This window comes from Lithobates pipiens, unplaced genomic scaffold (genome assembly GCF_037356315.1).
Source record: "Lithobates pipiens isolate NorthernLeopardFrog02 unplaced genomic scaffold, aLitPip1_a1.2 Scaffold_23, whole genome shotgun sequence".
Taxonomy (NCBI): domain Eukaryota; kingdom Metazoa; phylum Chordata; class Amphibia; order Anura; family Ranidae; genus Lithobates; species Lithobates pipiens.
Window position 1 is genome coordinate 290435403 of NW_027507785.1, and position 24683 is coordinate 290460085.

At 42.5% G+C, this 24683-nt stretch overlaps 2 protein-coding genes and 1 long non-coding RNA gene across 4 annotated transcripts in view; 1 reads left to right on the top strand and 2 right to left on the bottom strand.

The window, feature by feature from the left end:
* LOC143926516 (cytochrome P450 4A4-like) overlaps positions 1–1676 on the bottom strand; it is a 135163-nt gene extending 133487 nt beyond the window's left edge. The window contains exon 1 of the mRNA XM_077450309.1: positions 1479–1676. Coding sequence (XP_077306435.1) covers positions 1479–1503 — 25 coding nt within the window. The 5' untranslated portion in view covers positions 1504–1676. The remainder of the gene's footprint in view (positions 1–1478) is intronic.
* The window catches only part of LOC143926515 (calcium-activated chloride channel regulator 1-like), a 63697-nt gene that overhangs the window by 14782 nt on the left and 24232 nt on the right, over positions 1–24683 (top strand). For both annotated transcript variants that reach the window (XM_077450307.1, XM_077450308.1), the window contains exons 4-10: positions 93–201; positions 3781–3958; positions 9731–9955; positions 12442–12669; positions 16786–16966; positions 17836–17942; positions 20077–20298. In XM_077450307.1, coding sequence (XP_077306433.1) covers positions 93–201; positions 3781–3958; positions 9731–9955; positions 12442–12669; positions 16786–16966; positions 17836–17942; positions 20077–20298 — 1250 coding nt within the window. The remainder of the gene's footprint in view (positions 1–92; positions 202–3780; positions 3959–9730; positions 9956–12441; positions 12670–16785; positions 16967–17835; positions 17943–20076; positions 20299–24683) is intronic.
* LOC143926519 (uncharacterized) overlaps positions 18276–24683 on the bottom strand; it is a 97011-nt gene continuing 90603 nt past the window's right edge. The window contains exon 3 of the long non-coding RNA XR_013262097.1: positions 18276–18459. This is a non-coding gene — a long non-coding RNA (uncharacterized LOC143926519). The remainder of the gene's footprint in view (positions 18460–24683) is intronic.

Below are 24683 nucleotides of genomic sequence, written 5' to 3' on the forward strand. Positions count from 1 at the left end.
TTAAAAAATCCTGCATTCAATGAATATCAAACCCTCTTGACATGTTTTTCTGAGCATCCAGCCTCTCCTGAATAGTAATTTCTCAATTGTAGGAAAGTTATTTGTCCGAGAATGGGCTCACCTTCGTTGGGGAGTCTTTGAGGAGTACAGCACTGACAAGCCATTCTACATTTCACCAAACCTTCAAGTAGAGGCAACACGGTATGTTTTCATCTACTTTCCTACAAGATTATAGGATTATACAAATGTTTCCAAATACACAAGAAATGCAATTTTCTTTTCCTTTACCATTCAGACAGTGGCAACTGGTGGGTTCTTCTTTGGGGGGGGGGGGGGGGGGGGGGTGGCAAACAAACAACTCCCCCTCTCCCAGGTGGCAACTCCCCCCCTAGCAGGGGGTCCGGCCTGGCACTTACCCGCTTGTGTGGCGACAGCTCCAGTACATGCTCCTCCAGCTTCCTCCTCCAGTACATGCTCCTCCAGCTTCCTCTCCCATGTGTATTCTGCCAAATCGCTAGCCATCCAATAGGATCACCTGATGCTTTGGCCAATCGGGCAACAGGTCTCAAAGACATTGGCTGATTGGCAGGAGGAACTTTAGTGTGAGAATAGCGAAAATTCATTTGCTATGGTCACACAACTGGGTCAGCTCGGAGCACAATGCATTCAGAAATATACAGTACATGATGAATCAAGCTTTCAGACAGGCTACCTGCTGTGTAAAATTAGGCAGGAGAAAGAAAATCAGGATGTTACTAGTTCCCCTATGTTCACTAATAGCTCACAAAGCAGACAAGGGCGTGAAAAATGTTGTCAACCTCCTTCTGCTACACAGTAGAGCTGCACGATTCTGGGCAAAATGAGAAATACAATTTTTTTTTGCTTATAATAAAAAGATCACGATTCTTGCGAGGTAAAATCTTTCACATTACAAAAAAAAAAAAAAAAAAATGGGCTAACTTTACTGGTTAGTTTTTTTTTTTGTTTTTTTTTTTATTCATTAAAGTAATTTTTCCCCCAAAAATGCTGTGCAAATACAGTATGACATAAAATATTGCAACAACCACCATTTTATTCTCTAAGTCAGTGGTCATCAACCCTGTCCTCAGGGCCCACTAACAGGTCAGGTTTTATGTATTACCTTGGGGAGATGCAGACTAGAATTCTGCAATCACTGAGCCGCAAATTATATCACCTGTGATGTATTTCAGTTATCTTGCAAACCTGGCCTGTTAGTGGGCCCTAAAGGACAGGGTTGACGACCACTGCTCTATGGTGTCTACTAAAAAAAAAAAAAATATATATATATATATATATATACATACAATGTTTGGGAGTTCTAAGTAATTTTCTAGCAAAAAAAAAATGATTTTAACTTGTACCCAACAACGAAAAAAGAACGGAAAAAGGAGGTTCCAATAATGTGATAGCACTTTAAAAGTCTTTATGAAAATATTATAATAAAAAGATACACTCACATTTCATAAGTGTCCGACCCGACATTAGGGAGTATAAGCATTTGTGTGTTCCCAGTTGTTACCGGCCACTAAACAATAACGCAAACCGTGAGTCCTATCCTGGTACGTGGGTTGACCTGAGCGTCCTTGCCCCGCCATGTTTCATCATAAGACATCTTCCCGGAGCTGCATTCTTTATCCATGTGGGCTGTGGTGCGGGATCTGGAGGGAACAGCTTGCAGTTAAACAATGTTGTGGAATAAAGCATAAGATTGCTTAAAGGTGCAGTCGCTGGTTTATAACTTTACCAGCCATTAATTCTGGTGAGTTTGTCTAGTATGACTGGTGGAGGATCACACTGAGGGGCAAGTTCACGTATTTGATTGACATCCAAGAAGTCACTGAGATTCAGTATTTTTTAATTGATTAACTTTTCTTAATACTATTAATATTTTTGCCATTTTATGGAGTAATTTTTATTAATCATTTAAAAAAAATGTAAAATAATATTGGTTTGATTGCATTTATCACATATTGTCAAAATATAAATTTTTATTGAGCACTGCATTATTGGAGCTATTTTTGCACTGTATTTAGATTTCATTTAGGTTTGTGTTTATGGTAATTTATTTCACTCTCAGCAATAGCCATCAGTTTTTGAGGTGCATTTAGGAATTTTAGACCAACACTGCTTTTCTTTTCTCTTTTTCAATTTTTTGTGGTCTTCCAAATTCAGGGCAGCCGTGATCTGTTTATTTAAATTTTTTGCACCTTAGCTCCCCACCCATTATCTTTGGCACTGTTTTTTAAACCTTTTTTAACCCACTTAGGACTAGTCAGAGCACCAGCCTCCCATTATGTGCGCAATGCTGGAAAGCAGGTCTTGGATTCCTCTGTGCACTGATATATTGGCATCTACTTCTCATAAGACATACAGCATACGGAATGCCTATTTGCTGCCAGTGTACACAGTGCAGCTGGTTCTTCACCTGACTACTACATCTAAGTAAAAACATTTAGGCTGGGTTCACACTGTTGTGAATTGGATGTTGATTTACCGCATCCAATTCGCATGTCAGGAGATTGTGACTGGCTCTCAATGGAGCCGGTTCACGCGTCCGGAGCACCACCGATTCAAATTGCACAGGGGTCCTGTACGTCTTCTGGTTAATTTCATGTCCAAATTCAGCCAAACATTCAGGCTGAAATTGGGCCTGAAACGGTGAATGGGGATGCACCGGACCCCTGCTGTGAGCCGCTCCGTGCTGCAGTGTGAACCCAGCCTTAATGATTACCACTATAACTGGCTGAAATGTGGCATATGGTAATCCTTACATTTCACTTGTGCCTAAAATATGGGTGTTAATCTATTTGGATATGTTTAATGACCAGTAAAGGCACTTTAACATGAGACATCACTCACCTCTCTGAAATTATTATTTCTCAGGGCTGGTTCACACCAGGAATCACACGGGAATGCACTGAGTGTCCAGAGCATTGGGATTTGAGCGTATTCATTTTGAATGGGCTGAATCACACTCGACTGCACCATAAGTAGTGCATGCCATACACTACTGTAAAAAACACACTGCAACCGGATCTCATGGTACTGTACCAAGCAATCCGATGCAGGCAAACGCACTGTACTGCAACCTGCATTTGGGGTGTCAATAACTTAGCATTGACACCTCCTGCAGAACACAACTACAGTGCATTTTGAACACGGTGCAGAAAACAGGCGCTTAAAATATATGTTTCCTGTGCTGTGTTCTGCTGCGAACGGGCATTCAAAGAGACGTTAAGTCGTGTTATAGCTTAGAAACGCCTGTTTGATCACATTAGAGGGCTAGCAGGTTGACAAGATCTGCTCTTAGTGCCTCTTCAAACGAGAAAGCAGTCTCTTCAAACGAGAAAGCAGTGTTGAAAACCCACATTCTGTGTGCGCCACGTTCACACGCACTGCAATTGTGATCTGGGCAGGTTGAAAACGCAGTGCGTCTGCCTGCACCGGATCGTATGGTACAGATCATCCACTCCAGTTGGAGTGTTTTTAAAGTGGAAGTAAACTTCCATCGATTGTTTGTACCTGTAGGTAAGCCTACCATAAGGTAAGGTAATTGCTATGTGGATATTAATTACTTAAAAATCTTTTGAAAAGTAAAGCAAATGTTGCCCTGTAATATAATTATATATGATCTGCTTTACAGAAACTTGTGCATTTTTTATACTTTAGAAGTCAAATGTTAAGAAAAAACATGTACAATAAATCAAGTAATAAATAGCCCAAGAATGCTTTTTTTGCTTCTCTTTTTCTTCATTGCAGGTGTTCAGTCAATATTAGTGGTATCTACAGAGTTCTGGAGCATGTGAAGGATTCTTGTCTAACCAAGAGTTGTAACTTAGATCCTAATACTGGTCTGTATGAACAACAATGTACTTTCTTCCCAGAGAAGACTCAGATTGCTGGAGAATCCATCATGTATTTCCCTGGTCTGCAGTCTGTGAGTACCATGACTGTTCATGACTGTAATCCTTCCACCAGACACACATTGAGGTAACTGGAAAGGTGGAAAAATCCCCTGGGTTATAGCTATTCCCTTAACTACTGGTGGCAACAGGGAGGTTCCTATCAAGGGGCAAGATGACTATGATCAGAGTTTCTCACCTTGGCTCATGACTCCTACATAGCCCCTAGTATAGACAATGGGAAAACTGTGTTGCAGTGCTGAATCTATACCATTTCTCAGGGACCCACAGTTTGGAGGCAGCGTAGTTTACTTTGGTAAACAAGGCCCTGCAGGTAGAGGGAAAATTTAAAGGGCTATCACTGGTGACACTGATTACAGAAACATTCTTCATCTTAACCACTTCAGCTATGGAAAATATTACCCCCTTTATGACCAGGCAATTTTTTGCTAGTCGGCTATATTTTGAGCTATAAACAAAAAAAAAAAGAGCATCAATTTTTAAAAAAAAATAAAGTTTTACTTTCTGTTATAAAAACATATCTAATAATAAAAAAAATCTATTTTTTTCATACCTTTAGGTCAAAATGTATTCTGCTACATGTCTTTGGCAAAAAAAAAAAATCCCAATAAGTGTATATTGATTGGTTTGTGTAAAAGTTATAGCATCTACAAACTATTGTGTATATATACTGGAATATTTATTTATGTAATTTATTTTTTAATACTAGTAATTGTGGTGATCAGCGACTTATAGCGGGACGGTGGGCAGTCTGACACTAATGCCGCGTACACACGACCGGTTTTCCCTTCGGAATAAACTCTGAAGTTTTTTCTGACGGTGTTCTGCTGAAACTGTCTTGCGTACACACGATCGCACCAAAGTCCGATCGTCAAGAACGCTGTGACATACAACACGTACGACGGTACTAGAAAAAGGAAGTTCAATAGCCAGTAGCCAATAGCTTCCGTCTCGTACTTGCTTCAGAGCATGCATCGTTTTTGGTCCATAGGAACGGCATACAGACGAGCGGTTTTCCCAATAGGAATTGGTTCCGTCGGAAATATTTAGAAGATGTTCTATTTGTAGGTCCATCAGAATTAAAAAAAAGAAAAAGAAGTCTGATGAGGCATACACACAATCGGAATATACAATAAAAAAAAGATTCCATCAGACTTTTTCTGATGGACATTCCGCTCGTGTGTACGCAGCATTATGCTTTGTGGGAACTGGCTAACTGCCACTGACATCTCTAGTGACACTAATACAGTGATCAGTGCTAATAATATACATTGACACTGTACTGATGATACTGGCTGGGAAGGAGTCAATATCTGGGGAAATCAAAGGGTTAAATGTGTGCCTAACTATGTTTGCGGTGTGTGCTGTGTGGTGCTTTTACTAAGAGATGTGCTGGTTTTTATTCGCTGTTTTGCAGGGAAAGAAAAACCAGCACATCGCTCTCTCCTGTCACTCACTCTGATGATTGGCGGGTCCCAGCCATAAATCATTGGGCCGGAACGGCTGATTGGCATGTAGCCAGTGACAGAACAGCCAGGTGGGCACCTGTGCCCTCTACCCAGAAATACAGAATCACGTATATATACACACATGATTCTATGCAGCCGGCCTGCACTGTAGCAGCAAAACTACAGTGTGCGGTTGACAAGTGGTTAAAGGGGTTATAAAGGCAGAAGGTTTTTTACCTTAATTCATTCTATGCATCAAGATAAAGAGCCTTCTGTGTGCAGCAGCCCCCTAATACTTACCTGAGCCCCTTCTCTATCCAGTGATGTCCATGCCTGCCTCGGCCGTCCGGGATACCCCTCCTCATTGGCTGAGACACAGCAGCAGCGCCACTTTCTCCCGCTGCTGTGAATAAAAGCCAGTTAGCCAATGACAAGTTACAGGAGGCGGGGCCAAACCACAGCACTGTGTTTGAATGGATACACGGAGCTGCAACTCGACTCAGGTGCCCCCATAGTAAGCTGCTTGCTGTGGTAGCACTCGAAGGGAGGGAGGGGCCAGGAGAGCCGAAGAGGGACCTGAGAAGAGGAGTATTAATACTGCTTTGTGCAAAACCACCTGCACAGAGCAGGTAAGTATAACATGTTTGTTATTTTTATTAAATGTGGATCATGTTTAATCACACAACAAATGGAAAAGTAGTTAAGAGAGAAGGGGAAAGGGGTGAGTGCGATTAGTAAAAAGCATGCATCTTTAGCTGACCATACTCTATATAATCTGGTTGTACAATCTCCTTTAGATCTACCAGCAACTATGTGGAACAGGGGCTTGCTTGATTGGAAATAAATTGACTAGATTGTTTAGGTTTCTCCTGATATTACATAGTTTTGGTATATATAAATGTGATTGTATTGGGCTTTCACAGTCAGATTGTAGTGTGGCAACCCCCAGTATTCCCTATTCTAGTTACCCAAGCCAACATTGCTACTAAAGCCGTGTACACACGTAGCCGTCTGTCCGACGTACTTAGTCTGGTGGACGTCCGCCAGACTGTCCGTCGGAATTTTCGAACGGGCTACTTGCCCACACACGGCACTTTTTCAGCGGACTAATACGGCGTACTAAGTCCGCTGGACTAAGTCCGCCGTACTTTCAAAATGAACGGACTCGCCCACACACGCGGAGGAAAGTCCGCTCATTTCGAGCGCGTCTCCAGGTAGGCGGGGCCCGCGAAGGAGACGTCCCTGGTATGGACTTAAAGGGGAACCCCCAACGCCGAAAAAAATCGGACTTTGGACTTTGGGGGACCCCCACGCCGATTTTTTTCGGCGTTTGGGTTCCCCTTTAATGTCTCCTTCGCGGGCCCCGCCTACCTGGAGACCCGCTCGAAATGGGCAGACTTTTCTCCGAGCGGGAAAAGTCCGCTCATTTCAAAAGTACGGCGGACTGGCACACACACGGCCGAAATGCGAGTACGGCGGGCAGATTGGTGTGCAACACTACCTTCTAAGTCCGCCGTACTTTCGGGTCAAAAAAGTATGCCGGCTACACACGGGGGGATTGTTTGGCGGACTTGAGTTTGCCGGACTTTTCCACCGGATTGTTTAATCGTGTGTACGCGGCATAACTGTACCTTTTTTGAAGGGATTGTCCCTCTTGGGAACTAAATCCTTCTATCTTCACTCGTCTCTCATCTAATATTTAGCTAACAAGAATGCTAACTGCACTAAACCTTTCATCCATTCTCTTGCTATGCTGAAAAATCAGTTTAACCCTTCCAGCCCCGGAAGGATTTACCCGCTTCCTGACCAGGCCCTTTTTTGCGATACGGCACTGTGTCGCTTTAACTGACAATTGCGCGGTCATGAGACATTGCACCCAAACAATACTGACGTCCTTTTTTTCCCCACAAATAGAGATTTCTTTTGGTGGTATTTAATCACCTCTGCATTTTGTTTTTTGTGCTATAAACAAAAAAAAGAAACAATTTTGAAAAAAAGCAAGATTTTTTTTACTTTTTGCTATAATAAATATCCCCAAAAAATATATTTAAAAAAAAAAATTCTTCCACAGTTTAGGCCAATATGTATTCTTCTACATATTTTGGTAACAAAAAAAAATCAAAAAAAGTCGCAATAAGCGTATATTGGTTGGTTTGCACAAAAGTTATCGCATCTACAAAATAGGGGATAGATTTATGGCATTTTTATTAATATTTTGTTATATTAGTAATGGTGGCAATCTGCAATTTTTATCATGACTGCAACATTGCGGCGGACAGATCGGACATTTTTGACACTATTTTGGGAACACTGGCATTTATACAGCTATCAGTGCTATAAAAATGCACTGATTACTGTGTAAATAACACTGGCAGGAAAGGGGTTAAACACTAGGGGGTGATCAAGGGGTTAACTGTGTTCCCTTAGCATGTTCTAACTCTAGGGGGGTGGTCTCACTAGAACATGGCAAAGATCACTGCTCAGCAGTGGATCCCTATCATGTTGCAAGGCAGAACAGGGAAATGCCCTGTTCTGCCTCTCCGTGCCACGATTGTGGGCCACTAGCAGACATAGTCTGCGATAACAGTGGGCACACACCCATTAGCTGCAGCGACGTATGGGTACATTGTTTTGTGCACCCGTGCCACTTTGCCAATGTATATCGGCGTGAGGCGGTCGGCAAGTGGTTAAAGGAAAAATATGGATATTTGCTGACCTAGAACTTATGAATTACCTCCATATTTTTCATAATGTGCCAGATAGATACAGTATACTTTCAGCACCCCCTCACTTTGTTAAAGAGTAACCGAAGGGAAAACTCTAATCTATTGATGATTACAGTCAGCAGATTTCAGTGACTCGTTCACCCACTAACCCTCTGCACACATTTAAAATAAATATACAGTATGTGACAGCTGATGGCTGCATCTTACATGATAAGCGGGTCTAAATGTCACTATGACGTACCATACAAAAACTGCACCAAAGAAAAAACACAAAACTTTCTTAGAGCAACCAATTTAGTTTTATATTGCAAATTAAATAACTGGGTTTTCTGCTAGGTGGAAGCGCTCCGTTCTTTGTACATCACCACGCAATGTAAACAATGAAATCCTGATGTCTGTCAAATGTTAGAATAGTTTATTGTACTTCACAGAATGCATTATGCACGCAGCATGTTTTTGTAATGTAGTGTATTTTATGCATTTGAATAGAATGGCACAGAGACACAGGGCCGTTCCCATCTATTCCTGACACCACAAAGAACATCTATCCCTGACATTATAAAGATAGTATTGCCTTTTCAAAAATCTGATGCCAGGACTCCAGCATTGGCAGGTTGCAATGAAAACCACTAAACCACTCTCTTCCCATTATAATGAAACTTTTTTTTTTTACTTAGAATAGCTAACTTTATTCAGATCTGCATATCTTGTGTGATAAGTATATTATATATATATATATATATATATATATATATATATATATATATATATATAGATATAGATAGAGAGAATTATCGCACAAGATATGCAGATATGAATAAAGTTAGCTATTGGTTTAGTGGTATAATCTATATATATATATATATATATATATATATATATATATATATATATATATATATATATATATATATATATATATAATATAATATAATATAATATATTACATATTTAAAACAATGGCTTTACCACCATCTTGTGGTCATTAAAAATAATTGTTTCCTTTTTCATGTAAAATTTGTTGCCGATTTCTGACTTTAGTCAGCCTTTTGTTGCAGACCGTGACTGTCTGTGCCTCTGACTACTTTAAGGTTTAGGACAGGACAGAAAGTGAGTGTAAATAAGACTGCAATAAAATCCTGAGAGTGATCCCAATTCTTTCATGTTCTATTCAAAACAAAAAGTTTTGGGCAAAGTCAGTTTTTAATGTTGGCAGTTATTGTTACATTTGTATTAACTTTTTAAGGGCGATCATTCTTGTCCATAAAGCGGACCTCCCATGGCAAATGGAAGGTCTTATTTTTGTAACAGCCCCTTCCGCTCCAACACAGGGGCGGAGAGAGGTACTTACTACATTACAAAGCAATCATGATTTAAGCTGCTAGGAGATCATTGTAATAATACCAAACAAATGCTATTGCTAATTAGTTCCTGTGGGTTCCGGTGTTTAGCAAATTGTTATTTGAATTAATATATATGATTCTGCTATTAAAATTGTGATTTTTTTTAATTCTATTTTTTGAGTTTTAAATAACTATTCTAATACATCTTATTTATAAATACAGGGGGAAAAAAAAAAAAAAAAAAAAAAAAAAATGCTTCCTTTTTGCAGGTATCTGAATTCTGCACTGAAAATACCCACAACATGGAAGCTCCAACAATGCAGAATCGGATGTGTGACTGTCATAGTACATGGGACATTATTAAGAATTCCAGTGATATCTACCTGTCACCTCCAAAAAATGATTTCAGCCTTCCTGAGCCGGTTTTCTCTCTTCTACGCTATAGAGAAAGAGTGATCACTCTCCTGATAGATGTCTCTGGAAGTATGACCACCGTACGTGTTATAACCTGCATTGTTTAAAAAAAAAAAATTGGTAGTTGATCAGCCAGTAAAAGTTGTTGTAAAGCTGAACTGTTGGTGACAACTTTTTGAAATAACTTCCAGAAATCTTTTGCTTCTTTAGAAAATAAGGCCTTTCACAAACCATATGAGCAGTGTGCAGAGGAGTTTGATCCTAAAGAATATATCTAAATTTGTTTCATGGGGCACAATACCCAAAACAAAATTAGGTAATACTTAAATAATAGGTTACACTCTACGTACATATGAACTGCACATTTAAAAGTTCCCTCTTCACTTCTAAAACTAAAAGGTTTGCCATTGATGCCACTTAGCTGTGAACAGTGGAGGTTGGGGGTTTATTGGTCGGGGGCGGCGCGGCACCAACAACCCCCCCCTCCGAATCTGCCAATAGGTCTGGCACTTACCTGGCTCCAGGCTAGCAGGTGTGGGGCCCAGGCAGAGGCTCCAGGCTAGTGGGTGCATGGTCTAGGCAGCGGCTCTAGGCTAGCGGGTACAGGGTCCGGGCAGTGGCTCAAGGTTACCGTGTGTGGGATCCAGACAGCGGGTGCGGAGACCGAGCAGCAGCTCCAGGGTGGTGGGCCTCCTCTCTGGTTCCAAGGGCTTCCACCTTAGGCTACACGTTAGGCATCCAATAGGATCGCCTAATGTTTTGGTCAATCAGAAAACAGGTCTCACACCTGCTTCCTGATTGGTGGGGAGAAGATTTAGTGTGAAACTAGCAAAAAATCATTCACTATAGTCAACATAACTGGGTGGGATCAGAATGCAGTGCTCTGTGCTCTGAGCCCACCCTTTTTTGAAGCTTATAAGAGCTGAAAGGGGCCGGGCGCATGGATAGGGAGAGGGTGGCGGTGCTGGGGGGGGAAGTTGGGGGATGTGGCGGTCATGCACCCACAATGCATGTGCCACCACTGGTGGTGAAGCTGCTCCTGCTCCTACAGTGTATAGGTTACTTTTGGCTGCAAAGAGAAGCAAGAAAATGCTAGCAAATAGTTCCCTTCTACAAAAGATAGAAAGCCAACTTTGTGTTTAGAAAATACCCTCTTTCCTGCAATACCAATTTAAATTTTAATGCCAAACATCAACTAAAATTTACTTTGTTAAGTTTTGCATAGGGAATGGTAATAACTTTTTTTTATTGCTGCCCCTGGCTCATTTGGGAATTTTTTCTCACTTCCTGCCACGGTGACACCACTCAGTAGGTGTCACCAGAACAGAAAGATACAAACGTCAACATAAACCTGACATGTTCTGATCTTTCCCCACACAGAGGTCAGCATGCAGATTAGGAGATAGCAGGAAAGTCAATCTTCATGCTTGTTCCAGGTCAATGGCTCCAAATACTGAAGCCGAAGGGGCAGTGTGTTGGCCAGGCAGCTGCCATTTTCAGAAGGAGCCAACAGCAATAACAGCCACCATGTTGTTCTTATAACAGCTTTCCTGTTAGGAAACTTCTAGCTAGGGGAATTTCACATAGAGGTCATATTGCCTCCAGACCCTATGTGCAAGGCTGGAAACTTGCCAGAATAGACCTGGCAATACTGGAATTTAGCTCTGCTTATCGAGTCATTGCATCTTACATCCCTGGAATTTCTATTCTGGGTGAGAAGCAGTTGCGCTCAGGGTAGAAACAAACGTTGTTGACCAGAGGAAAACACTCACCAGAGAGTTTTATAGGTGCATGTGTATGCAAGTTGCATATAGGTGTATACAGTGTGAATGTATTTTACATGAACTCTATGTATATACATCTTGTATGGAATTTGTATGCACGCATATAGGGGGTGCTATATACGAGTGTGGGAATGAAAAGAATCACAGGGAGTTCTGCGTGCTGAGCTATAAACTGTATACTTAAACTATCCTAAACTATTTGCAATACACCCATGGACCCCCAAACAATATAAGTTACCCAGCCCAGACCCCTGCACATTACATACTTCTGACTCCTGCACTCTGTACATAGGCTTAAAGTAGAAGTCCACCCTAAAACTAAAATCCCTGCATCTATAGACACCCACGACCTAACACTAGCCTATCTAGCCCTGTAAAGAAAAAAAAAAGCAGTATGCATACCTTTTTTTTAAGCCGATCCGACCCGATCTCCAACAGTGGAATCTCTGCAGAGGACACAGCTGACAACGGCTGTGAAATGAATGGGAAGTGACATCACCCATAGACTTACTATGGGACTTCCATTGTCGAACGTGTTCTCTTCATGTTCGCGAATGCCCCAGCTGACAGCTCAGTGTGGGATCGGGTTGGAGCGGCTTCAGAAAAGGTATGTATACTGATTTGTTTCTTTACAGGGCTAGATAGGTTAGTGTTAGATCGTGGGTGTCTATAGATGCAGGGATTTTAGTTTTAGGATGGACTTGTAGTTTAAGTTTTAAGCTCAAAATTTCACAGGTCTGTGTTACTTGTTCAGTTAAATTCCTCTTATTTTCTGTCTGCAGAACAATCGTTTTTGGAGAGTTCACCAAGCAGCAGACATATTTTTCACCGAGGCAATTGCTCTTGGAACTTACGTTGGCCTTGTTGAATTTGCACTTTACCCATTCATCCAGTCTGAGCTCAGACAAATCAATAATGACGCAGACCGTGAGAAACTGAAATCATGTTTTCCAACTACAGCCGCAACCTATGGCTCAGACTTCTGCATTGCCATTCAAAAGGCTTTTGAGGTAAAATGGATTTTTGTTTTTTGCTTTATACGTCAGTATACCGTTTATTGCATTATTTTTCACAAGCTGGTGCACAGGCCTATTCACATTACCTATAAGGGCTAAACTATTGAGCAACGTATATGATAAATAGGCTTCTAGGGCTGGTTCACACCAGAAGCACCAGGGTTTCAGTGCCCAGAGCAGTCCCAATGCAAGAAGAAAGCAAATAGCTATAGGTCCTATGGTTTTAGATTACACCAATGTGCTGCGTTCATGTACACTGAGGAAGAAATACTGCAATTTTACACAGCAAATTTCCACACAGTAACATTCTGCCAGGCATTAAAGTTCACAATCATAACATAGAAGTCCAAAAAAAAAAGAAAAAGGCTTTGTGATGCATGTTAAAATCGCAGCAGATAAAAGGAGCATCTCAGAACCCTATTACTTTGTGACATCCTACGTTCATATAAAATAAATAGGTGTAAAAGATGCTCTTTGTTTGCATAGTGGCATTGATCCAATTTAGGCAAATGTAAGTATGCATATGCCATACCTGTGGGATCCCTCTGGAAGCAGAGAATCACTGCAGTAATCACCGGTACTACATCGATCGCCACTATCTTCTGGTTCCCGTTCTGGGGATGCTTGTTCAGCATGGACATCATTCACAGAATGCCCTGCATTTTTCTCATTGAATGCAAAGCATTCTTTGATTGGATGAGATGGAGACTGTGATAAAACTGCCTGCTCTTTCCACCTTGTCCAATCAGAAACTGCACAAGACCTGGAAGACAACGGCGATTGCTGTATTAGCGATGACTGCTAGAGTGATTCTCTGCTTCCACAGGGATATGGATATACAGTATCTCACAAAAGTGAGTACACCCCTCACATTTTTGTAAATATTTTATTATATCTTTTCATATGACAACACTGAAGAAATGACACTTTGCTACAATGTAAAGTAGTGAGTATACGGCTTGTATAACAGTGTAAATTTGTTGTCCCCTCAAAATAACTCAACACACAGCCATTAATGTCTAAACCACTGGCAACAAAAGTGAGTACTCCCCTAAGTGAAAATGTCCAAATTGGGCCCAATTAACCACTTTCCCTCCCCAATGCTATGTGACTCATTAGTATTGCAAGGTCTCAGGTGTGAATGGGGAGCATGTGTTTGAAATTTGGTGTTAATCGCTCTCATTCTCGCATACTGGTCACTGGAAGTTCAACATGGCACCTCATGGCAAAGAACTTTGAGGATCTGAAAAAAAAATACATAAAGATAGCCTAGGCTATAAGAAGATTGGCAAGACCCTCAAACTGAGCCGATGCACGGTGGCCAAGACCATACAGCGGTTTAATAAGACAGGTTCCACTCAGAACAGGCCTCGCCATGGTCGACCAAAGAAGTGGAGTTGTTTGCATGGCTGTCATCCCAGAAGGAAGCCTCTTCTAAAGATGATGCACAAGAAAGCCCGCAAACAGTTTTCTGAAGACAAGCAGACTAAGGACATGGATTACTGGAACCATGTCCTGTGGTCTGATGAGACCAAGATAAACTTATTTGGTTTAGCTGGTGTCAAGTGTGTGCGGCGGCAACCAGCTGAGGAGTACAAAGACAAATGTGTCTTGCCTACAGTCAAGCATGGTGGTGGGAGTGTTATGGTCTGGGGCTCCATGAGTTCTGCCGGTGTCCTATAATATAGAGTCCCCCATCGGATAGTGTCCACTGTGTACTGCACATGCGCAGTACACAGCTTCCAAAAATAGCCGAAGATGAACGGCGCCTGCAGCGTGAGTCCAGGTTCTAGCCCCACCATCCAAGTGGACATAGAGTTGGAATATAAAAGAGCCGAGCGCAGCGAGGCCAAGCCCGAAGCCCAGCGAGCGAAGCGGGCCTGAAGCATGGCGAGCGAAGCAAGCCCACGAGGGGCCCTCTAATATCGCCAGCCCCATGTCCACTTGGATGGTGGGGCTACCACCTCGACTCACGGCTCAGGCGCCGTTCATCTTCGGAGATTTTCCGAAGCTTCCTCTGCTCCGTGCTGCGCATGCGCAGTACGGGGCGGACAGTATCTGATGCCAGGACATTATATGGCAGAACACCAGCACTGGGGAGCTACAGTTCATTGAGAGAACCATGAATGCCAACATGTACTGTGACATACTAAAGCAGAGCATGATCCCCTCCCTTTGGAGACAGGGCCACAGGGCAGTATTCCAACATGACAACAACCCCAAACACACCTCCAAGATGACCACTGTCTTGCTAAAGAGACTGGCCAAAAATTTCTCCAGACCTAAACCCTATTGAGAATCTGTGAGGCATCCTCAAAACGGAAGGTGGAGGAGCACAAGGTCTCCAACATCCACCAGCTCTGTGATGTCGTCATGGAGGAGTGGAAGAGGACTCCAGTGGCAACCTGTGAAGCTCTGGTAAACTCCATGCCCAAGAGGGTTAAGGCAGTGCTGGAAAATAATGGTGGCCACACAAAATATTGACACTTTGGTCCCAATTTGGACATTTTCACTTAGGGGTGCACTCACTTTTGTTGCCGGCGGTTTATACATTAATTGCTGTGTGTTGAGTTATTTTGAGGGGACAGCAAATTTACACTGTTATACAAGCTGTACACTCACTACTTTACATTGTAACATAGGGGGTTATTTACTAAAGGCAAATCCACTTTGCATTGCAAGTGTATTTGAAAGTGCACTTGGAAGTAAAGTCGCTGTAGATCCGAGGGGGACATGCCAGGAAAATAAAAAACAGCATTTTAGCTTGCACATGATTGGATGATAAAATCAGCAGAGCTTCCACCCATTTCAGATCTACCCCTTAGATTTAAAGCGACTGCACTTCCAAGTGTAATTTCAAGTGCACTTGCAGTGCAAAGTGGATTTGCCTTTCGTAAAGAACCCCCATAGTGTAATTTCTTCAGTGTTGTCACCTGAAAAGATTTAATAAAATATTTACAAAAATGTGAGGGGTGTACTCACTTTTGTGAGATACTGTATATCCATATATGTGTTAGCCCTGTGGAAGCAGATAATCACTGTGAGCCCTTGTACACACGGTCGGAGAATCTGTCGGAATGAGTCTTATCGGACCGTGTCGTCAGATAATCGGACTGTGTGTGGTATGCATCGGACTGATTCCGTCCGAACCTCCGTCGGACCCAATTTTCCAACATGTTGGAAATATTTCCCGACCAACTGGGCCGGACGGACCTAATCTGATCATGTGTAGAGCATTTTCATCGGACCAAGTGCCACGCATGCTCAGATCAAATTCCTACATCAAAGCTATTGGCTACTAGCCTGAATGTAGTCCCATCGTAACGAAATTACGTCATCACGTTCTGAAACTTGGCCCGACCGTGTGTATGCAACAGTTTCGGACACAATCCGTCGGACTAAATCCGACGGGCAAAATCCGACGGATTTGGTTGGCAAAATCTCCGACCGTGTGTACGTGGGCTAACAGTCAAAAATTGTGAGGGGTGTACTAACTATACACACACACACACACACATACCAACATTTGTCCGAGTGGGACCACTTAACTATGCAAAAAGGGCATTCTGGAATTCAAATTTAAGCAGAACTCCAGTCAGATAAAAAAACAAAACAAACAAAAAAAACACACCATCTATGTAGTTACATATTAATTAAATAATTATTCAATGTAACTTTAAATCTAACTAGTCTAAGTTCCTGAATTTGATTTAGTATCAGCCTTTTGTAAACTCCTCTGAGTGGAAGCAGCATAACCGGGAATGAATCCAGTGCTTCACGCACAAGCTGACCACATTTCTGATAGGAGGAAAATCCTAGAAGATGAGTTCATCGGTCTACTTCTTTTATGGTCCAATCACAATTGAAGGCAGGGATGTGACCGCACTATATTGCTTAACTGCACTGGAGAAAAGTCATATCACCAGGCTGGCTGTGTGATTTGCCAGGGCTCCAAATCTATGAAATCCAGATCATTTGGCAGGGAAAACATCTACTGCACATGTATCTCAACAGTGTATTTAGCGATTTGCCTGGATTTCAGTTATAATTTTGTGTCTGGGGTAAATTTGTAGTATGAAGGAAATAAAATCAACTCCTATCATCACCCAGGTGAACAAGAAACTTTATGGATCATTAGATGGAACTGAAATCCTATTTCTGGCAGATGGATGTGATCATCAGATCACCAGCATGTGTTTTCCTGCCATTAAAAGCAGTGGAGCCATTATTCATACAATTGCTTTGAGCTCTGGTGCAGCAAAGGTTTTGGAAGAGATCGCTGATATGACAGGTGAGAGGTAGATCAGAAATCTTGTACCGAGATGAGATTGGAGGGAAATATATACTGCATATGTTATTAACAGTGACTGATACCAGAGAGGGATGATTTACAGAAACTAGAGTAAAAATAGGACAAATCGCCTACATCAACCAATAGGACTCTTCATTCATTTTTTTTTTCTTTTTTTTTTAAATGTGCTTGCCTTGGCACTTTGTGTCTTTTTTGTTATGGTGCCATGGTGGACAGACTACACATCCTCCAAGAAGTCAAAAAGGTACCCCTACACATTGCCGGCCACATTTACTGCTTATTTTCAGATTCTCTTAGGCCATTTTTACATGGGCCTAGCGGCTGACTTGGATTCTGGGGGCCAGTAGCGACTGCCCTGCGATTAGCAGGCAATTGCAATGGAATATTCCGGCTCCCACACTGAAATCCCTGTTCACCATGCTGCATCCATGTCCATTGGACAAAGTTGCAGTGCAGGACCCATTCACCTTTATGGGGCGTGATGGCAGGCAGAATGCAGAATATCCTAGCTTTGCCACGCTGTGAAGCACAGTTTTGCAACCACAGCAATGTTTATGGGTATGTCTGGTGGCTATTGACTGGTTTTGACAGGCTGCTGAGGCAGGTTAAAAACGTGACTTAACCAACAGATTTTGCCACCTGTCAGTGCCCATATGAAAGCGGCCTTAAGAATGGCAACAAAATTTGTTGCTGAATTCTTTTCATAAATTAAGCCTGTGATTTTATTTTTTTCTATTGTTGCAGACCGATGTGACAGGTGTGACACTAGACCACAGAGCAGTGTGAGCACGACGATAGCGAGACAAGAAATAGAATTACTAATAACAGTCATTTTATTCTTTATTCAGGTGGTTTGAAATATTTTGCAACAGACCATCTTCAGTCCAATGATCTCATTAATGCTTTTATTGGAATCTCAAATGAAAATGTGGATTTCTCTCAGAGGGTTAATCAGGTAATGTCAATTGTTAACTACAGTTTACTAATGTGCAATCTATAGTACATGTACAAAACACAAATAAATAAAAATGCAGGTCACATCTAAAAAAGGTAAAGTAAATGAGAGCCTCTGCTCTCATACACATCTTTGTTGGATCGAGAACAGGCTCAGGTAAGTATTTAGGGAGGGAGCTGCTTGCAGAAGGTTTTTTTTTTTTACCTTAAGGCATAGAATGCGTTGGGGTAAAAATCCTTCTGCCCTTGCAACCACTTTAAAGCTCAACTCTAGGTTGGATAGAATCCTCCTACTTCTGCAATGTGTCTTACATCTGTTTGTGCACGTACCTTCTTTGGAACGGTTTTCGCTCTGGTCACATGACATCTCAGGGTTCTCATCATCATCTTCCTGCTTAGGCTTGTTAATAATACCTCAGGGGTCACTCACAGCAATTGGGTGGCAACCCAGTAGAACGGCAGCAGCCAGGACCAGAGAATAGCGCTGGAGCGTGGAGAAGGTGAATAATAGACCTGTCCTATACCTCCGAAACAGTCAAGGGGTAAAAACAGGAGGTTGGATTAAAGCAGAGTTCCAACGACATCGAACATTTTTTTTCTTTTATATAAATCCATCTATTATAAGCATACTATTATAATGTATAATAATCCCACACCCACCTAACTGTCCCCGAGCCGCCCCCATCAAATCATTCTCTGCAGCTATTACCTTTTGTACCACCACCCCCTCCCTTTAGAATGTAAGCTCTATGAGCAGGGCCCTCCTGTACCTTTTGTCTTGTACTGTAATTGTGTTGTCTCCCCTATACATTGTAAAGAGCTGCGTAAACTGTTGGCGCTATATAAATCAATCAATAATAATAATAATAATAATGCGACACACATTACTCTTCTATATTACACTGCTATAGTTTGTATTTTATATAAAAGCAAACCTTATATTTCTTTTTCTTGTACGTTCCCATCTTGCTTGTGGGCAGGGGAAGCTCTTGCAGGATATGGTGCTGCTGAATTAACCAGCATGCACCACCCGATCTTGCACATGCGCATTATGCACACATAGCGGTGGAAATTTTTCTGGTTGCCTTCACAACGGGCAGCGTCGTCAGAAATGCCTGCCCAATTGTTATGGCAACCTAGCCCTCGGCGCTTCCCACTGACTTCTGGGAAAGGATGACACACATCTCCCAGGAGCACTAGCGAGCGCAGGCGACGAGGGAAATGAGGGAAATTACGTGAAGCGCCACCGAGAGTAAGTGGCAGAATACAAGGGACCCCATAGCAACAGAGCTGAAGGAGGGGGTAAAAAAATTGTTTTCCATATGTTGATGCTACTGGAGAATGCTGTTGATTTCTTTAAAGTACATTTTTTGGGTGGAACTCCGTTTTAACAGCTTGCTCTGTAATGTAAACTTCTAGAGGGTGTAGAACCGTGTTACCTGACCACCACCTCTTTATCAACGTACTTCTCCCCCTTACTGACTTACCCCTCCATGGTTCCCAGGTTTACTTACCTTTTTGATAGGTAAAGCAAATTGTTAGCTTTTTAGAAAAATAGAATGGCTCTACAATGCAAGAATCAAAATGTGCCGTCTTCAAGCTCTACAGTCTTTGGCAGATTCTTCACCTCTGACAGAGTGTGACAGCAGAGTGTGTTAGATGCCTGGTTCCCCGCTGTGCTCAATGGTTCCACCAGATAGAATCACTGTGCCGTGGTGGTGATCATGGGTAGTTATCTCTTCCAGAATAGTCAAATGAGACTCTCTAGGAGGCTGTAGCACCTGAACATAGTAGAGGTGGAGTCTTCTACTTTTAAAGGAACCATTTTGAAGGTTTCACTGCTGGTTTCCCCAACTTAAAAAGCTGGCACACGCACCCAAAGCCGATTGAAGAATCAGCTCGGGTGGGGATATCACTGGATCCCTGGACAGGCAAGTGTCCTTATATTAAAAGTCGGCAGATGCAGCATCTGTAGTTTTTGACTTTACATTTTTTGGGGGGAGCCTGGCAAACCTCTTTAAACTATTGCAGCACTGAAAAACACTAATTGCTCTGGTCCTAAAGTTGATATGAATGTTTTGCTCTGGCATAAATAACAGATCCTTTTAAATACATTTATTTCTTTCCTGTTACAGCTAGAAAGCATCAGTTCAAATGTAAATCCAGGCCACTGCTTTAATGGCACTGTCCTAGTAGACAGTACAATGGGTGCGGAGACTTTCTTCACCATTACCTGGCAGTCTGCTGCACCAGATATCCAGTTGACAGATCCGGCAGGAAAACTGTATTCTACGGACAAGTTCACTATCCACGACACTTCCCACCTAAGCAGACTGAAGATTCCTGGTTCAGTCGGGGTAATATACTTTTTCCCTGCTTTATTAGCTGGAAATGTTAGTTATTAAGAAATAACTTAGTTGCAATTTTATGTTTGACAACAAAACCTGGAAGCTGACTGGTTAGTGTGCACAGATCTACCAGATGCTGTGTGTACCCGTTTTAGTAAACCTCCCTGACAGAGCTATGTAATCAAATTACAACTCCTTTCTGGGCAAGACAGCTCCTAAGGGTCTGTTCACACAGGGGCAACACGACTTTCAACACTACTTTCAACACGACTTTTGGAGGCAACTTGGACACGACCTGAACACGACTTGGGGCGACTTACAACACGACTTTAACCTCCCTGGCGGTACGATTATTTCGGATTTTAGGTGCTAAAAGCGGTACCATTATTTTGCATGAAAATTTGGCATTTTATATTGTAGTCCTGCAATTCTTAGGAATAACTCTCTTAAATCTGTCCAAACCAGAGTCTAGCAGACATCCCGGGTATGATAAAGTTTGAAAAATTAAATCATAAATTATAATATAATAAATAATTATAAATAATTGTACCAAATAATAATATAACAATAATAAAAATTATTCAATAATGTAATCAAATCAAAAACACTGAAATTTGCTCAGTTGCAGAATTGTCACTGTCATTACTTTTCAGTATTTGATGACGGATCTCCCCACAAATCGCTATCGCTCAATTCTGCGAGTGATTCTAATTTATTATCGCTGTTTTCTAGCTGGTCTAAAATCATTTTTGATGTACAGTGACAGTTTTGGTTGCTATGGGCAATCTCCAGTTTCCAGGCATAAAGAACAGTTTTTATTATATAAAACTGCATGCAGGACACTGGGCAGACCACTAGGGACAACGGGGATGTGAAATATTTACATACAGCAATGTAATCTGTAAGATTACATTATACTGTATGTTTACTGTTTGTTTCACTTTTTGAATTTGGCGCCGATCTCCGTCCCCGTGCGTCGCAACGCTCGCAGGGCACGGAGATCGGCGATGTAATGCATCGAGCGAGACACGGCTCGCTCGTACAGCGGGGAGACAACGCTGGATCCGAGGGAGAAGGTAAGTAAACCTCCTCCTGGATCCAGCGATGCAGTCCCGAGTCTGGCTCGGGGATACCGCTTTTGGTATGAAAAATCCACCCCGAGTCAGACTCGGGAATACCGTCAGGGGGGTTAAGTCGCCCCAGGCCAGGCGACTTTTGCCGCGGCCAATCAGAGAATGAGCTCTCAAGAGGGCACTTTTTATTATTCATAAATTTGGCGTGGGTTCCCCCTCCGAGAGCATACCAGGCCCTTAGGTCTGGTATGGATATTAAGGGGAACCCCCTACGCCGAAAAAAAAACAGCGTGGGGGTCCCCCCCAGATCCATACCAGACCCTTATCCGAGCACGCTACCCGGCCGGCCAGGAAAGGGGGTGGGGACAAGTGTGCGCCCCCCCCCCTCCTGAGCCGTACCAGGCCGCGTGCCCTCAACATGGGGGGTGCCTTGGGGAAGGGGGGCCACGCGGCCTGGTCTGGTATGGATCTGGGGGGGACACCCACACCGTTTTTTCGGCGTAGGGGGTTCCCCTTAATATTCATACCAGACCTAAGGGCCTGGTATGCTCTCGGAGGGGGAACCCACGCCAAATTTTTATTCATAAATTTGGAGTGGAGTGCCCTCTTGAGAGCTGATAATTCTGTCAGAGTCGCCTTCGTATAGACGGAGATCCGACTTGGAGGCGACCTTCATTGAAATCAATGGGTACCGGTCGCCTACAAGTCGGATTCAAGTAGTACAGGAACCTCTTCTGAAGTCGGAGCGACTTCAGTAGCGTGCATTAAGACGGCTCTCATTCACTTACATTGCTTTTTAAATGTTGTCCGACCTGAGGCGACTAGGGGCGACCTGAAGTCAGATCGGAGTTGCCCCTGTGTGAACGGACCCTAAGCATGCATTTAACTGTGTATGTAGCAGTATTTCAGATCAGCTCTATCCTATTTTAATTAGTACCACAACCCATAAGTTTACTGTAGGCTTCTAACCATTCTAACTTTGTTCAACTACTTTTACCATGTAATGTATAATGTATTATAATATAATATATATATCTATTTATATTTTAAAGGCCATGATAACTGTACATAGCTGCACTGATAAACATATGAAAAAAAAATCTCTCTCTCTAAATTATATATACACACATATATACACACACACACACACATATACAGTGTGGGAATTAATTATTTGATCCCCTAGAGATTTTGTAAGTTTGCCCACTTACAAAGAAATGAAAGGTCTATAATTTTTACCTTAGGTGTATTTTAAGGTGATAAGAGACAGAATATCAACCAAAAAATTCAAAAAACACAAAACAAATGTTATAAATTGAGTTGCAATTCAGTGACTAAAATAAGTATTTGATCTTCAAACAAAATACGACTTAGTACGTGGTGGAAAAACCCTTGTTGGCAAGCACAGAGGTAAGACGTTTCTTGTAGTTGGTTACCAGGTTTGCACACAACTCAGGAGGGATTTTGGTCCACTCTTCTTTACAGATCTTCTCTAAACCCTTAAGGTTTCTTGGCTGTGACTTGGCAACTCGAAGTTTGAGCTCCCTCCATAAATTTTCTATAGGATTAAAGTCTGGAGACTGGCTAGGTCACTCCATGACTTAAAGCGGAGTTCCACCCCAAAAGCACAACTTCCACTGATCTGCTTCCTCCCCCCTTCTGGAGCCACATTTGCCCCCTTTCGGGGGGATGAGGGAGCGGGTACCTGTTTTTGACAGGTACCCTGTCCCCACTTCTGTCTGACCTCGCCGCGGTGAGGTACATCAGAAGCTCCCTCTTCCTTCCCCTGCTGCTCGGGCCAGTAAGGGAACAGAGCACACTTCACACATGCCCAGTAGGGACCCAGCTGTGAAGCCGAAGGGCTTCACTGCCGGATTCCTTTACCGGCAATGGCAGCAGTAGCACCCGACAGCTGATGGAAGCAGCACAGTGGTGTAGTGGGTAGCACTCTCACCTAGCAGTAAAAAGGGTTGGTGGTTCGGATCTCAACCACAACACTACCTGCCTGGAGTTTGCATGTTCTCCCTGTACCAGCGTAGGTTTCCTCTGGGTACACCAGTTTCCTCCCACACTCCAAAGACATGCTGGTAGGTTAATTGGCTTCTGTCCAAAAATTGGCCCTAGTATATGAATGTGAGTTGGGGACCTTGGATTGTGGGCTCTTTGGGTGTGGGGACCAATGTGTGTGTGGTGCACTGCTTAAATTGACAGCAATATATGGGTACCTTAAATAAAAAATAATATATAATGGAGGAGCATCTTGATGAGACACAATGTGCAGGGATAGGGACAATTGTGGAAACTCAGGTTGAACTGGATGGACTAGTGTCTCTATTCAACCTTACTATGTAACTATCAGCTGCAGCGCCGACATCACTGGACTCCAGGACAGGTAAGGTGTCCTATTATTAAAAGTCAACTTTTCATTTTTGCACTCAGCTTTTATGTGCTTCTTTTTGAGCTACTCCTTTGATGCCTTGGTGGTATGTTTTGGGTCATTGTCATGCTGAAAGACCCATCCATGATCCATCTTCAGTGGGTCAGAAGGGTCACATCCAAGATTTTACCATACATGGCTCAGTCCATTGGCCCCTCAATGTGGCAAAGACGGCCTGTACCTTTAGCAGAGAAACAGCCCCAAAGCATGAGGTTTCCACCTCCATACTTGACTGTAGGGATGGTGTTCTTTGGGTCAGTCAGCATTTTTATTCCTCCAAACACGAGCCCCCTCAAGAATGCACATGTTCAGTCATGCCAATGAACATCTAAATGATTTGGAAAAGGATTGGGAGAAAGTAATGTGGTCAGATGAGACCAAAATTGAGCTCTTTGGCATTAACTCAACTCGCCATGTTTTGAGGAAGAAAAATGCTGACTATAGCCCAAAGAACACCATCCCTACAGTCAAGCATGGAGGTGGAAACATTGTGCTTTTGGGGGTGTTTCTCTGATAAAGGTACAGGCCAACTTTGACGCATTGAGGGGCCAATGGACGGAGCCATGTATTGTAAAATCTTGGATGAGAACTTTCTTCCCACAGCCAAAACACTGAAGATGAGTCTTCCAGCATGACAATGACCAAAAACACACCACCAAGGCAACAAAAGAGTGGCTCAAGCAGAAGCACGTTAAGGTCCTGGAGTGGCCTAGTCAGTCTGCAGACCTTAATCCTATAGAAAACTTATGGAGGGAGATGAAACTTTGAGTTGCCAAGAGCCAGTCAAGAAACCTTAAAGGTAAGGATTTAGAGAAGATCTGTAAAGAAGAGTGGACCAAATAATCCCTCTTGAGATACAAACCTGGTCACAAACTACAAGGAAC